This window comes from Dipodomys spectabilis, unplaced genomic scaffold (assembly GCF_019054845.1).
Source record: "Dipodomys spectabilis isolate Male_0828 unplaced genomic scaffold, ASM1905484v1 ptg000075l, whole genome shotgun sequence".
In the NCBI taxonomy this organism is placed as follows: Eukaryota; Metazoa; Chordata; class Mammalia; order Rodentia; family Heteromyidae; genus Dipodomys; species Dipodomys spectabilis.
Window position 1 is genome coordinate 10,608,406 of NW_024870752.1, and position 16,974 is coordinate 10,625,379.

General features: G+C 42.6%; 1 protein-coding gene across 1 annotated transcript in view; it reads right to left on the reverse strand.

The window, feature by feature from the left end:
• Positions 1-16,974, reverse strand: part of Abcc4 (ATP binding cassette subfamily C member 4) — a 216,677-nt gene that overhangs the window by 71,589 nt on the left and 128,114 nt on the right. The window contains exon 20 of the mRNA XM_042682640.1: positions 4,862-4,941. Within this exon, the coding sequence (XP_042538574.1) occupies positions 4,862-4,941 (80 nt within the window). The remainder of the gene's footprint in view (positions 1-4,861; positions 4,942-16,974) is intronic.

Below are 16,974 nucleotides of genomic sequence, written 5' to 3' on the forward strand. Positions count from 1 at the left end.
GTGTGTGTGTGTGTGTGTGTGTTAAGCCAATACTAGGGCTTAAACTCAGGGCCAGGATACTCTTACTTAACTATTTCCTTCAAGGCTGGTGCTTTACCACTTGAGCCACTCTTTTACCACTAACATTTCACTAGTTAACTGGAGAAAAGAGGCTTCATAGACTTTCTTTGCCCAGGCTAGCTTCGAACCACAATCCTCAAATCTTACCTTCCTGAGTAGCTAGAATTACAGGCATAAGCCACCAGTGCCCAGCTAGGTTTGTGTTTGAAACCAAATTTCCTTATCTCAGTCATTTCATCAGTGGAGTAGTAAATCTGCTCCTGATTTCTGACTGGCTTCCACAGAGCCAGACATCATGCTACCAACTCATGCTTCCCCTCATCCTTGGACCTCTGACTCAATTGGAGACACCAGTTTTAACCCACTGGTCCACACTCCTGAACTCTTACTCACAAAACCAACAGAACTATCATTATCCCACAGAAAAAGTAATCAGGCAATGTATGCTCTGGATTAAAAAGTTCACATGGGTAAACGTAATTACATTATTTATTTTACAGCTATTCAATTTTAATTCTCCAGAAAAGGCTGCGCATGCCTATCTTTAGTAGCGAGAGCGATAAAAAAAACGTAGATGAACCTGGAAGTCGTTGTCTGAATAGTCTGATAAGTGGAAAACTCAACTGGCTGTTCACAAAGATGGCTTCGCTTTGGATTTCCATTTCTACTCCGTGTGTCACTACCTCCTGCCAGTTCTTCCTGGCTGGAGGAATACCAGGTGATGTGTGATTGTCTCTGGAGACCCATGGCATCCGTCTCCTGCTAGCTAACACCAAGGCTTCTTCCTGACAAGGACATTCGAAAGCCTTTCTAAAGCCAGGTGCCAGTGGTTCATGCCTATAATCATAGCTACTCAGGAGGCTGACATGTGAGAATGGTAGTTCAAAGCCAGCCTGGGCAGGAAAGTCCATGAAACTCTTATTTCCAATTAAATACCAAAAGGCCAGAAGCAGAGTTGTGGTTCAAATGGTAGAGGGCTAGCCTTAAGCACAAAAGCTCAGGGACAACACCCAGGCTCTGAGTTCAAGCCTCAGGTTCAGCACCCAAAACAAAACAAAACAAAATCCAAACTCAATTGCTTCAATCTAACTCAAAAGCCAAGTTGAGAAAAGAGGTCGGGTCCCCCACATCATTCTGTCTAGAAGGAAGTGAGGTACTACTGGTAATTAGTCACGCAATCTGATGAGAAACCTGAAGACCCCAGGCCTTCTCATGTCAGCTGCAGGATTTGCTAATGACATTAAGAACAAAGATAGACAGGAAGTTTTTTCAACGAGCTCAATTTTGAAAGAAGCCAACGAAACCCTTTTAGGAGCGCAATGAGCCAGTTAGGGGGGCCTGAAATGTCATTTCCATTTCAGAGGCCCACCCTTGTAACCCAGAAGGCTTCTGTGGAGAAGATAACATCCATCCTACCTGTAATTTCTTATCTCATGGCTACGTCAATTTCTTTCAATTTATTAGAGGACTGACAGTAGACAGCAATTCCTCTGAAAAACACATGCCTGCTTTCCCCCGGAAAACATCAACAACTAAGCACAACCAGGCGCTGACTCCAGCTGACTGTCATTTTGACCTTGCTTTGCTTTAATTCAGGAGACTATTTAGAAATGTAAAAAGCAACCCCCTTCCTTCGGCTCAGCTAGCAGAGCTAATAGGCTTCTAATTAATTTCCAGAAGATTGCTGTTATAACTAACAGGTTTTAAACATTTGGTTGATTGGGGAAAATGAATTGAATATAATGTATTTGATTTGGAAAATTAGTTTTCATTCTATGTGCTTACCATAATAGTGTTTATTTTAAGTTTACATGATTCCATTAAGAGTCTCAGAACACCACTGGGTTTTTTTTTTCTTTCATCCTATCTAACTTAAAAAAAAAAAAGAATCAATTTACATTTAGATGTTTGTTGGTCTTTTATTGGAATGCAGGTTAAATTCATTTTTTTGTGGCTTTAATAAAAATCTTTCCTCTAATATAGCAGCAAGCCCTCAATACTTCAAAATGATCCCAGGGATACTTCAGGAGGGAAAAAAAGGCCCCTCATTGAATGCAAATCCTCCAGCGAAAGGCTCAGCCGACTACTACGGTGAACCAGTTCAGGCATTGTTTCTGAAGTTTCACTTGATTCCTCCTGACAACCATTTAAACAATGAATGTTGGGAAATGTCCCTCAAAGAATCGACAACAATAGCAGGAATGGGAGCTTTTATATTTAGCTAATACTATTTTTAAAAGGAGAAAAATATTTCTTCCTGAAGGGATTATGGGAAGCCTTATTAAAGACACCTGCAAACAAAACCTGACAATAGGTCTTTATCATCATTGATAAGTGAGTTATCCTTTATATAAAAACTCTTTTTTTCCCCCTTGGAAACAATAACACCAAGATTCACCTTGGCTATAAGGGCAAGAAATAGGCTAATTGGGACCAGGCGTACTCAGCTATGGAAAGCTGACCAAGATGATGCGACTAGGTGGTCAAAAGGACCCTCGTCTATCTGGTTAAACGAAGTACGAGACTAGAATGCTCTCTCCTCCCTCACACTGCTGAGGATGTTCTATATTGAAAGCAAGTAGCAGCCATCCCCTTCGCACCATAATGGGATACAAAAACACAGGAAGGATTCTAATTAGCAGGACTCACTCGGCTAAGCACCTAGTGGGCCAGTCAGCTTTGGAAACCCAAACTTGGCCTAGTTCATAGTGGTGAACCATCGTTGTGTAAAGCACCCTTCTAGCCATCTGTACTCTATGAAAAACATGACAAGTGCTTTCGTGAAAGATTGCTCCTGGTAGGAGAAATAACACAGCTAAATCCAGCAAGGTGTATTTAAAAAGTAAGTTTGTAGGAGAGAGAGAGAGAGAGAGAATCCAAGGTGCTTGTGTGCAGTACAAGGGCTACACCTGCAAGGCCATGCTTTGCGCTGGTTGATAGGAGATACCTTTACCCATGGGCTGAGCTGTTTGCAATCAGATATTCACAGCTGTCTTTCTGTGAGACTTAATAGAAATGTCTATAAGCATTTTAGGCTGATTAGTGATTTTCCTGACATAGCAAAGTTTCCAAACTAAGTAATTTTTACTCCTTTGACATCACAGGAGCCAGAGACAATCCTAAGCTTGGGATGTGAGGCCATCAGGACCCAGCTAGAACAGAAGATCCTACCTACCTCTTCTTTGTCTAACATTCAGCTCACAGTGAGAACAAACATTGTTAGAGCATTTTAGACTTTGCCAGAAAACCACATAGACATCCAGGTATGAAGAACAAAGAAAGGTTTATTGCCAGGAAAGGTGCCAGCAAGACCCCTTCTCACAAGGGAGAAGTGAGAAGAAGTGCCGGCTATGGTCTGAGGTAACCTATATAACCTAGGAGGTTTAGATGGGGCTAGAAGGCGGAGATCCTGGTGTGGACGTGAGGGCCAGGGGCTTCATCATGGCGGACTAGGATTTATGGCTGCTGCCCAAATAGTAGATAAGGGGCCTTGCAGCTGCCCTGACCTGAAGGTCACCCTAAAAGGCTCTTGTTGCCTTATATGGTGGTAGCTGCCCCAGAGAAGTGCCATCCCAAGGTAGAGGGGGTTAGAGGCTGATTATTTACTGGCTGATTATTTACTGCCTTTACTACATGGGCCTAGTGTGGCCTAAGAAAGGAGCCTGCTGAGCTGTGGAAAGGGGAAGGAGCGTGCAAAGCTATGGGAAGGGAGCTCATTGGGCTAAGAAATATCAACTCACACTTAAGGAAAGTGACAACTAAAGTCCAAACTTCTGACAAGTGAGCAACAGCACAGCAAGTAGCTTTTGATGCAGTTCATTTCCAAAATAAACACTTGAAAAAAAAGAAAAGTTCTCACACCTGAGTCACTGAAACATAGACAGAATTAAATAAAGGGGGAAGGAGGCGGTGGTGGCGGGGGGGGGGGGGGGGGGGGGGGCGCAGGAGGACAACCAACCAACAAATATCCACAGAAGTAATACACCATGAGGACATGAGAGATAATATGACCCAATGTTACTCTTTAGGACCTTAAGATCACAGTCAAAACTAACGCCATATAAAAGGTATTTCTGTGGGATTGTTGGGTCTTTTCTTTTTTTAAGGACACCTTAAGACAGAGCAATCAACATGTGAAAAGAAAAGCTGCCTAGAAAAATAAAAAAGACATTTTCTGATATGACTTTGATCCTGTGCTCAAATTATTGGCTTAAGCAGGCTTGCCTCTAAAAGCTTTGTATCTGCAATAACCGAGCTCCATTGTCCTTGTGAACAAAGTATTATTTTCACCTTATTATTACTAATCTTTTCTTTGTAAGGAACCACACCTGGTTTTATCCCCCTTTCAAGGGGGGGAGAGGGAGGGGAAAAAAACGGTGCAGTAAATATTTGCCCTTTGTGGTAATACAATGCATAATTTAGTTAATCTGGGCTATCTTTCCGTGAGAGGTGATTGTTTCTATATTATGAAATGTGTTCACAGTCAAGCGAAATCCCTGCCAGATACCTGGGAGGCAGACAGAGAGCCACTTACCCAGCATGTAGATGCCACGGACCAAGGCTGACAGGCCTGGGAGGCCACACCTACACACAAGGTATTACTCATGCTAACTTAGCCTCCCAACCATTACCACACCTTTCTTCTACAAACATGGCCTTTTATTAAGGTAACAATTACACATAGTCAGGCCCAGAACCCTACTCCTTCTCCCCCCACCCCCTGCCACTCCCATCCATGGAAAGGCCTAGAAAGAAGAACTTGAATTTTACATTTGAGCCCTTCACAGAACAGTTATGTTACCTGGATGAAATCGAGAAATGTCAGGGGGAGCAAGTCATCCATATGTCCAATGTCTTTGGAGAAACGATTTAAAATTCTCCCTGCAAGAACAGGATATGAGAGATTATTCATTTCCCCAGACAGACCCTTGAAGAGATTCAATTTGAAAATGAATCAAAACAATATTTTCAATGCATAATGTAATTAATGTTATACATTCATCTGAAACAAGTTGATGTCAGTGGCAAAGAAGAAGTAAAGTAGGATGATAGCCTAATGAGGAATAAAAATACCACCAAATCAAACTAGACAAGGAGTTGTAAGATGGCCCTGATTTTTTTTTAAACTATGGGGAAAACTTTTTGCGCTAGTATTGGGCAGGACTAGTCGGCTTTACGAAGGTCTATCCTTTTTAAATCCCACCTAGGATTTCACTCTAAGTAATGAGATGAACAGTTGCAGAATATATACATGAATCCTCATTGTGGCACCAATTCTGTTTTAGCTATCACAACTAACTTTGCTAAATGGTGAATTTTTTTCAATAAATTGAATTGTTAACCTTTGATTCCTTTCCTCAGGATGCTTCTGGGTACCTTGCATCCTGGGAAAATTTAAAATCCTTCACTACTGGCATCCGAGTGGTTATTTTCAGACAAGCATCAAATGTGACAAATGCACACCTCAATATCCAAGAAGACAATGAGGAATGAATGCCAGAAAACATAAATAATACTCAGTGATTATGGGTCACTTCTGATCACTGAATGGAAATTGAACCCATGCCGATGTCAAGTAGAATTCAGGAAAATGGTATGTTGTCACCAGGCTTCCAAAGTAGAAGGCAGACTTCTAATAAATATCTATTCTCTTCATTTTAACACAGATACACCTATACACACTGAGTTTCTGAGTTTATTTTGATGCAAATAACCCTTGTTTGTATAAGCCCTTGAACTTCCTAAAGCAATGCTTTGGGAAGCCAGTTGGAATGCAACATGGGGTTTTCGAGGTGTTCTTCCAAGTGTTTGTCAAAGGAGATTTCTTCTGGGGCCCTTCACCCCAGGAAGTCAAAGCCATGGGAGCATGGCAGATCACCGACCTCGTTCCTGGGGCACCTGAGCACAGCTGGGAAATGCAAAATATATAAACCCAGAGATAAGCTGGGCCTCAATTTTTTTCTGTCTCAGGCTTAGAACATACAGACTCCAGCATCTGTTATGTAGTGACATTCTTGGCAGGCCCAGTGACAACCTTTCTTAGACTAATAACACCTCCTTTAGAGAGTTGTTCAGGGGATTAAATGGGCCCATACCTACAAAAGAAGCTCATCACAATGCCAGACACATTTTTAACAGGTTCTCAAAACAAACAAACAAAACAGTGGGATGGCAACTGTTTCCCAGGTTCTGCAGGCTGTCACTTGAGAGGAAAGTCAACTGCTAGCTCAGGGTGGAGGCTGAGCATCTGAATGTCTAATAAGCTCCCAGGATGCCCTTGTGCCCTTGTGCCCAGCAAACCAGGCTTGAAGGGGAAGAGGTTGGGCAAGCATTCATCGGAATGCCTGAGGAACACTACAACTCTTCTCGCATATTCTTAAGGGCGTCTGTGGTGTAGCTAAGTTATTTCTTAAAGCATTTCAAAGAATCAGTGCAAAAAAAGAAAAATGAACGCTAGAAAATACCAACCATGTAATTAAAACACTTGTAATTTTTTGATGGGGAAGTTATAATTTTTTAACATAAGCAAGATTCAGACACAGTGAAAGAATGGTTCTACTCAAAAACTGTCAGAGCCATTTTTTAAAATGCTTTTTTTAAAGACCAACTTTAAAAAAAAATCTTTAAAAAGGAAGACAGAAAGGCTATATAGAGATGGTGGGAATATGAAAATCATTCCATTATCTTTTCTCAGATGAAGGTCTGAAGAACCCATAACCAGTGGACAGAAATAAAATACAAGAGTAACACAAACCACTGAGAAACATCATTTTCATGCACACTCAATGAACTGAGCAGGGTGTAGAAAATGTGAGATCAGAAGGTTCAACAATTCCTTCCTTTTCCTAAGGAACAACGAAGAGCTGCCGTGGGTTGTTTGGAGATTATTTTCATCTGGCTTTGTGGCAGGCTATTCTAATCAGAGCCCTGATGTCAAGCTTATGGCCCCACAGTCATTTTCCCAAGTCTCCAAATCAAATCCTCATGATGAATTCCCTCCAGGTTTCTGCCAAGCCTCTTCATCCCACTGACACGGGGCCCCTGGAGAAAAGTGTCCAGGGATATAAGAGAAGGAAAGTTACAGCTTCCTGGGGGGGCAGAGAGGGTACAGCCCAGCCCATCTCTACTGTGTAGAAAGAGCTTGCTGACATGAAACCAAATTCTGTCTTCCTGAAACACCCAACTGTTACTCTGCTCATTTTGTCTGCATAACCAGGCAGAGTAACTTGAGTTTCTCTTGATGTGGCAGCCCTTCATAAACATTAGGGGAAGTTAATCACAGCCTTCCCAGAGTTCTCACAAGCGAATGATCCCTGGTATGTCAATTGTCCTTCATGTCCAGCCTTGGTCATTGTCATTGTCTCTGCTTGTGCCCAGACCATCAGACCAACTGAAATGCTTTGTGCCCAGGATTTAAAGAAACATTCCTGAGATTGTCTGTGAAGCTTAGAGTTCTGCACAGAGTGTAGCCCAGTCACAAAGCTCACCATCATAGCAAATTCTAGCAGCTACATCACACGCTGGATTCAGGTTCAATTTATTAAAAAGAAAAATCCATATCACATCAACCCTGCACTGACCGCACAAGTGGATTATGGGAAAATACTAAGTAAATATGGATAAATACACTTACTCTTTTATGAGTGCATTCGTGTTGGCCTAGAGATTCCATTTCTAGGAAGTATCAATACATAAAGACCTTTACTGTAGTATTATTTAACAAGTCAGAATATGTTGGGGGTAAGATGTAAATTTATTCTATGTTTACTTTTTCCACAGTGAGTACGATTTTGTTTTTGTGTTTTCTGGTATTACTGAAGTATGAACTCAGGCTTCTGTGGCTTAGCCTAGCAGAGTGAACTTTCTCAGGTTCATTCATGACATAAAATATCTCGGTAGCTCTTCCCTTTGCGTCCTAATTATAGTTTTAGGTACCACTAGATCCCTAGTACCACTAGGCCCCACTATACCACAGAGCCTTTGAGGGTAAAAAACATGCTTGGTGCAATCTTTGGTCTTAATCATTGTACATATAAAGAGGAACATATCTAGAACCTACTAGTGGTTCTAGAAATTCAATATTTGGGTAAGTATTGGCCATTGGTACTGAGGGGTTAGTGTAATGTGAAGCCTAGAGCCAGGGTGATTTGGGTGGGTGGGGGAGATTGGTTTCACATGAGTTGAAAACCAAAAATGCTGTTTGAGAAGGCCACCACTGTCTTGGTCCCTGCAGACAATGGTAGGTACAGTGGGGGTTGGAGGTACAAGTAAAAGAACGATTGTCTAAGTGAGTCATAGACTCTAAATTCAAGCAGTCTAACCCAAAGAGTATAGTGTAGCTAATGATGACTGAACGAGAATGGGCTAGGCATAACACAGCACAGTAGGAAGAGAGTGATTCAAGGTAGAAGCACTGAGTGAAGCCTTGATGAATTCCAGGGCCGTAAAAGATCAGTGTGTGTGTGTGTGTGTGTGTGTGTGTGTGTGTGTGTGTGTGTGTGTGTGTGTGTGTGTGTGTGTGTGTGTGTGTGTGTGTGTGCGCGCGCACGCGCATGCGTGCGTGCGTGGTCTGGTTCAACTTTGTGTGTGTGTGTGTGTGTGCGTGTGTGTGTGTGTGTGTGTAGTCTGGTTCAACTTCATCCTTAAGGTCAGAATCTACAAGACAGAGGTTCACAGAACAGCAGAAAAGAGAAGGAGCAGAAAGCATTAGGGCAAGGCCCCAGGAGATCTTCTTCCTCTGATATGCAGGAACAACGGGACCCTAAGACTCCTTGAAGCCCTGCTGAGACTCAAAACAGTCATAATAAATTTACCTGACGACCTCACAGCAGATGAAAGATCAGGAGGATCTCACAAAGTCCCTTGTTTAAGTTCAAAGTAGTAAGGTTTTGAGCAAGGTTTTGCTCCTATTATTACTAGAGCGCCAAGGCTATTCATTTCCATTCTCTATGATATGAAGATTCTGAGATTAGGGGCAGAGGAAGAAGAGGAGGCCAGGCATGGCTGACGCTGGCTACTCTGTACTCTTCTCCTCCTGTTGCCTTTCCCCTTCCTGACAGGAAGCCTCACACCCATGCATTATTTGCACAGAGATCACCTCTGAAGAAAGCTTCTACAGGCAACAGAAACATTCGTGGCACTTGAGTGGTCCACATTCCTTGTGTTAGAGATGAAGAGACAGAGACCACGCTCGAGGAGATGCTGTATTCATATTTCCTAATGCGCAAGGGTCTTCGGCCCAGCCTTCTGGGGATTTCTATACTGAAGGAAAGCGAGCATGGTGACCCTTCCTTCTTCAAGGCAACTAGCTTCAATAGCCTTTGCTGGCTCTTATTTTCCCTAGGATTTTTTTTTTTTGAGTTCTCTTTTTTGAGTTTGCCAGTGCTCAAGCCGTTCATTTCCTGTATATTTACCCATCCCATAGCTTATCTGCGCTCCTCATCTCACCCGGCTTACTCACTCACAGCTATCCTATAAAAACACCTAACGCTAATCTACACAGAATCCTTTGAAACTGACCCAAGACAACCCACAGCCAAACTTCTCAAGCAGCGCCTGAGACCTACTCCCCAAAACCCAGGGTGAAAATGTACAAGGCACTCTTGACTTACATGGATCTCACATAATTACCAGCAAACGTTCATTATTCATTTGAAATAACCTCTTTCATATCCTTACTTCTTTATCTACTGAATGTGTATGTGTTCTATCAAGTTGTCAGACACAGGTACCAATCTAGCCTCCCTCCCATTCCTCCTGGCTAGAACTCCTCTCTCTTCTGCTCCTCCATCAGAAAGGGTCTTAGACTTTGCTGGGCTCCCACCAACGTGTCAGCCTTTGCCCTTCCTGCTCTCAAATTCATGTTGCCACATGCAGTTCCACCTGAACTTCTCTGTCCCCACAGGGCAGGCTGTGCCTAACTATGGTGCCTTCTCAGGAACCTTCCCATAGCCCTGGTTGATCACCTAGTTGGCTCTAGTTGATCACCAAGCACTGGCCAGCATCAGAGTGCCTTTACATCAGAAATAATCTAACAGTCAAAAGGACAATGCTTCTGAGATTCTCATTTGCACACTAGTCATCTGGTGATGTAAGAAATATGCAGTCTCGGGGCTGGGAAGGTGGCTCAATGGTAGAGTGCTTGCTTTGCATGCCTGAGGCCCTGGGTTCGATTCCTCAGCACCACATAAGCAAAAAGAAAAAAGCCAGAAGTGGCACTGTGGCTCAAGTGGTACAGCGCTAGCTTTGAGCTGAAGAGCTGAGGGACAGCGCTCAGGCCCAGAGTTCAGGCCCCACGACCGGACCCAAAAAAAGAAAAAGAAAACAAACAAATATGTAGTCTCTAAAGCACTCAGTGAGGCCTGAGAATTCCAACACACTCCCAGAAGATTTGAATGCTGCTGATCCAAGGACCACATTTCTAACAGTGGGGAATAATCAGGAAATTTCTAATGATGTTTGTTGTGTTTAGAAGTTAACCCCCGTCACATGTATAACATCACACACATATGTTTGCTTTATATATATATATATATGCATATATGTATATATATGTGTGTATATGTGTATATATGTGTGTATATATATATGATATCATATGTTTAATGACTGTCCTTTTCAACTCCTTCCTAAGTTTCCAGGAGCCAAAGAACAGTTGGCTCTTTTTATTCCCATCGGATGTCAGCATATAGACTTGTTTGGTGGGGTGGGGAGCAGCTGTCAGAGGAGGCAGGAAGGGTGAAGCAAATGCAGACCAGGGCAGGGAAGGGGGGGAACATGAATAGTCATGAAGGACGGAAGGGCAAGCCAGAGGAAATGCAAGGCTCAGGTGAGAAGAATATCATAGGTCACCAGATCTCAAGGAAATCTCTGATTTAGACCTACATAATAATAAGCAAGGAATCCCTTCTGGAAGTTAAATGTAAAAATTAAATAACAGATGGCTATCAAATGCCATCTGACCATCTTAAGGTCGCAAATTGGACACACAAGTGCTAAGGCCCCAAAGCGACCCCTCTTTCAAATAAGGGACAAAGCACCAACAGTTGCTTGTCCTTCCTCTCCCACCTTCAAATCCCTGCCTACACACTAGAGAAGTCTAACCTGTTGTCTGCAGGTGGGTTTCCAAGATCTCCTTCATGATCTAGTGCCAGCCCTGGGATCGTAGCTAAGGAAAGCACTGTCTTAGAGATAGCAGGAGCAGGGACACCTCATAGTCTGGGATATTTGTTTCCTTCTGAGCACAGAAAGAACTGGGATGGCAGAGATTCCGTTTCTACTATATAGCCCTTTGAAACAATGCCTTCCTAGGATAATTATGCTGTCTTCAAAGCTAGTGGTCCCTTGCCTTTTCAAATAATTAAAGGTTACTCAGACGTTTTATTTCCAGGTTTGATTATGACACACTGGGGTCAACTGGTTTCGAAAGTATTTTGTGTGTTCTTCTCTTTTCTCTTATTTCTCCACTTTTGCCCTTACCAACAAGATGCCAGGTATGATTATCCTAATAAGATGACTTATAGAATCCTAAACCTCCTTAAGACAAAGGGCAGCCCACAGTCTGTCCTATATGACACTTCCAACTCTTTTTTCCTCTAAATCTTTTTTCCTCACCCTCCTTTTACTTCAGACTCTTCTCCATCTGTTGACCAGTTAGGCACAATCCATTCCTAAGAACTTGCTATTTAGAATTAAAGCCAGATCTGTCCCAGTGTTTTGTATACATATGGGTATTTTATTTAATCTTTATAGTACTAGGGATAGATCTCAGGGTCTCACACTCGCCAGCAAGCACTCTATACTTGAGCCACACCTCTGGACCTTTGTATTGAAGAAAGAATGTAGCTACCTTTACCCCCGGGGCTGGCCTTAAACTCTCAGTCCTCTTGCTTCCACTTCTCAAGAAACTCAGATTGCAGGCATGTACCACTAGGCCTAACCCTTTGGAGCAATTTATAATCCAATCTTGGTGTTCAGTCATCAGGATATAGTAGTCTTCCCAAATCTGCAAAGATACATTCTATAACCCCCTGTGGCTGCTGAAACCAAGCACAGCACCAAACCTCATACATGCAATAGCAGCTGTTCTGCCTAATATACATAACCTCTGATAAAGTTCACAAACCAGCACAGAAAGAGATGAGCAATAACTAGTGAGAAAAAAAACAACACTACACTACTGTAAAGAAAGTTACATGCAGATGATATTTCTCTCTTAAAAGAATTAAGACAGGGCTGGGAAGGTGGCTCAGTGGTAGAGCGCTTGCCTTGCATGCTCAAGGCCCTGGGTTCGATTCCTCAGCACCACATAAGCAAAAAGAAAAAAGCCAGAAGTGGCGATGTGGCTCAAGTGGTAGAACGCTAGTCTTGAGCTAAAGAGCTGAGGGACAGCACCCAGTCCCCATGACCGGACCCCCCCCCCAAAAAAAAAAAAAAAGAATTAAGACAATACTACTTCTTTTCAGACCACGGTGGACTATAGACGAACCGTAACTCTGGAAAGTGCAACTGTGAGTCAGAAGACTAAGCAAAAACAGAAACTGCAACAACACAGCAGGAATGAGAGAATACACGCAGGCAGCAGAATCAGAAAGGTCTGGACCACATACCAGGCAGCTGGCAATGAGAAGGCCAGTACAAGCAGGGGCCTCCATCAAAGAAAGTTACAGGGGTCAGGCAGGGTTAGCCTACCATGTTTCCACAATGGGAATAGGGCCTGAGATTTTGGGAGGCCGGCAGGCAGAGCACAGGTTAACAACATGCACAGAATTTGTCCAAGTGGAGAAATGACATCCCTCAAAACTAAAGAGGTGAAGAGGGCAGAGGCCAACAAATATTTACCCAGTCAATGGAAAAAGCATGACCTAAGGTATGCTGAGACAAGGAAGGATCTAGCCGTATGTAGCACAGGAGTGGATAATGCTGAGAGCCGAGGGGTATCCAATGGAAAATTCCCCCTCGTAGGCAAGAGCTGTGTTTTCTGTCTTCCATCCACAGCTCGTCAAATCCATGTCTGTATGGAGGAAGTGTGGGTATGGAATGGCTATACTGCAATGAGAGTCAACAGACACTGAACACCTCTAAGTAGGCTGGAGATAAGGTGATAGGTTCTACACCAAGGCCCAAATCAATCCCACTTGTCTCTATGTGATTGAGATGCCCCACGGCGACACATGGGGTGTCCTCATCCAAGTCTGTGAGAGAGACTTTCTTGTGGTCATTTGCGTTCATTCATGCCCACTTTCTGAAAAAAACATCAATGCTAGGCATTAATAAGCGCTAGAGACTGTGTTAAGCACACACACCATCACTAAACTATGACAGAGATACTGTCTCCGTTGCAAGACAAGGCATCTGAAACTTCAAGATAGTAAGAAACTGACTCAAGGAATTGAATTTCAACCTAAGAAGTAGCCACGCTGAGACTCACACCCAGCCTTATAGCGATTCAGAAAGGTGTGTCCATGTCAACATATCTGTGAATGAGGCTATTTTACTGGACACTTCTGCAAGCACTATTAAATGTTCACTAAGAAGGAGCTAATAAAGTTATAGGCAGAGCAGGCATTAAGCCAGAATGGATAGCCAGGCTCCTTCCGATTGGCTTATGCTTGCTGCCCTGGATGTTAAATACTTTGACTATCACTCCTGGTTAGTAGAGTTTCAGCAATCCTCTCTTGGCTAACTATAATTAAAGTAAAACATTTAAAATAACTCCACCTCAAAATTATATCACATAAGTCACTGTGGGCTGAAAAAAAACCATTAAGACGTGAATAAATGAATGATTGAAGACATATGGTCTAATAATAATGATTAGGAAAGTCTAGGGGCTTGAGTGTCACCTCATCCCAGGTCTTACGAAGCTGTGTAACCCACAGCAAATCAAAGTGCTAGAGGATTATCCTTGAAGGAGTGGCTCTACCTCACAGACGGCCCCAGGAAATTGGAAATGCTTTGCTACAGCAATCGGCATTGCTTTTCATTTTCTAAGCATTAACAAGGAAAATTTAAAATGCAGAAGGCAGACTAGGCCATTTCCTTTACCCCAAGGAAATACAGCAGTGAGCCTAGAAGGTCAAGATCTACCTCCCTAGAAGAATCTCCAGGATGGAAGTTCTGAAACACCACAGATCTAATGAAAGCTACAACGCTGGCTCACTGGATAATGTGCACACATAGTTTGCATGTGATATCAGGGAGTTCCTAAATCAAGAACCAGAGGCATTGGAAAGCCTAGGGAAATGTAGCTAAGGAATGGCGATGTGCAGAGAATAAGAAACTGCTATACTTGACCTCTCACCATAGGAATGTACTTTTGTTTCCAAGAACTTTTTTCTCCCTTATCCAGCATCCTTAAAAAAAATGCCCATGCAATATCTCCAGAAAATGAGTATTAGGGAAGTTAAAAACAAAGATCTGAGAACATTTAGCCTGTAATACTTCCCCATTCTCATAAACAAATATCCCACAAAAGATGGTGGCAGTAATACCAACTTATAAAGCAATCACCTAAACAAAGCATTCACACTTGCACAAAGACCAGCATAAGACTTAATCATGGAGATTACCTTGAATGGTAATTACCATATGGCAAGAAAAACATCCCAGTCTCCAGTATACATACAAGTATATGTAATGCTCAAAAAATAGGACAGCAAAACATTTGGTGTGAGAACGTGACTGAACTTGAAGACAATGGGCCCTCCCACTACCCACCCTATGTAAAGCACCCAAAGGTGTGCTGGAAAGGAATCAACCAACACCCAAATCTCATCGTCAGTTCTATCTCCAGTGCATCATTTTAATATCTGGGAACCGCCAACGGATGTTGCACCAACATAGGCTAGCCTATGCTCAGTGTAAACGTGGAGACCTCTGTGGGGATCATAAAAATATTTTAAAGGTAAGGGGTAGGGGGAATCATTTCCAGCTATCATACTGCTTCTTTTAAAAATCCATAGGAAATGGAAATAGCACCTTAAATATCACGATTCTACTTGTCTTGTTGGTCATAAATAGCTTAGAAAGCACATGACCTCTTAATCAATGCATCTTCTTGTACTTATGGGGCATTGGGACCTATTTAAATAATCTCCAGTCCTTTCTAATCTGACTCCTGTTCCTTTTTTTCCCATGGCATCCCTAGAAGTTTAGGAACTGAGCCAATTTCTAAAACCTGAAGCCAGCTGTCCGCCAGCCCTCATTTTCCTCCACTTTTTTGGTTTTTTTTTTGGCAGCAACTGACATTGCTCTACCCTCTTCTGGAAGTATTCATATACTCTGGTTTCAGAAAAAAAGAATATATATTATTTTTCCTTCTTTTGTGTGTGTCATGTGTATGTATGCACGTGTGCACACGTGTATGTACTAGGGCTTGAATTCTGGTCTAGGTAGTGTCTTTTATCTTTTTATTCAAGGTTAGTACTTTACCACTTAAGCCAACACTCCACATCTGGCTTTTTGCTGGTTAATTAAAGGTAAGAGTCTTGTGGCCTTTCCTGCTGGGTTGGCTTTGATCCTTCATCCTCAGATCTCTGCCTCTTGAGTAGGTAGGATTTGGTGTGAGCCACCAGAGACCAGACTATTTTTTTTCCTTTGAATACCTGTCTCTTTCCATTCCTGCTGCCCTGCTCATTTGTATTTCAGATTCTAGCCACTCAAGGGAGGTTTCATCTGCTCTTATGAGGTCACCCATTCTCTAAGGACAGCAACTCCCAAACCTGAGCTGGGCACACTGACTTATTTGTAGTTTTCAGTGTGTCGAACTGGTCGACCTCTTCCTGACACTGCTACTACTTCTGCCCCACCCCCATGTGTCTTATGGATATCAATGAATGCAAAGTATCTACTGTAACCTGAAGACACCCTCAATAACTCTTGCTTAAAATGCTTAACAAAGTCCAATAACTGACTTCAAAGGAATTTCTGCATTTTATAAAAGGCCTTATGGATTTACACTGTAATTGTGAGTGTGTGTGTGCATGCACACACACAAGCATGTGCATGTATGCGTGCTGTTACTGGGTCTTGAACTCAGGAACAGGGTGCTGTCCATTGGCTTGTTCCACTCAAAGATGGTGCTCTACAATTTGAGCCACACTTCTACTTCGGCTTTTGCTGGTTAATTGGAGATGAGAGCCTCAAGGATTTTTCTGCCCTAGCTAACTTCAAACCTCAATCCTCGGAAGATCTCAGCTTCCTGAGTAGCTAGGATTATAGGTAAAAGCCACCAGTACCAGCCTCAAACATTTTTATATACTGGAAAAGACGGAATTCAGATTCTGAGTGTTTACTAATTTAGGACTATCCATCAGCTTAGAACCAACCACACAAGTTGGCCTCTTGGTGGCAAGGTGTCATAAGAACGGAGCTGACCTCCCAGCCCTGATGTCTGTTATTACATCAGATAACTTAATCAGAACACAAACTGCTCTGAGACTGCTGTGGAGGTAATTAAATAACAATTCGATGCCAATTAATCACAGTCAAAAAAAGAGTCTGTCAGAGAAGAACTCTATACACACTGGAGACTATTTAATGGTCAAATACTTGGCAAGATCCTAGTTAAACAATGATTCATTAAACCTCCTCTGCTACACAATGGCTAGGCTAAACTCGATGTGAAAGAATCGAAACTCTTTTGTTCTCTCATAAAAAGACATCAAACCTCTGTGCGTGATATTCTTTTCTCTCTCACTTAGCAGACTGCTCAACTGCATGATTCATGCTGTGTTCAACTGCTCCTATGCCCATGGGCGTCTGCAAGTCCTCCTCGGCCCGGAATACTGTAGTAGCTGCACAACTCTTTCCTTCCCAACTACAAAAGCGAGCTGCCATAGCTGACCACTCATTCCCTCCAAGCAAGGAAAAGAAGCCCAGACTCAGAAACTACCTTCTATCCTAGGGAAAAGA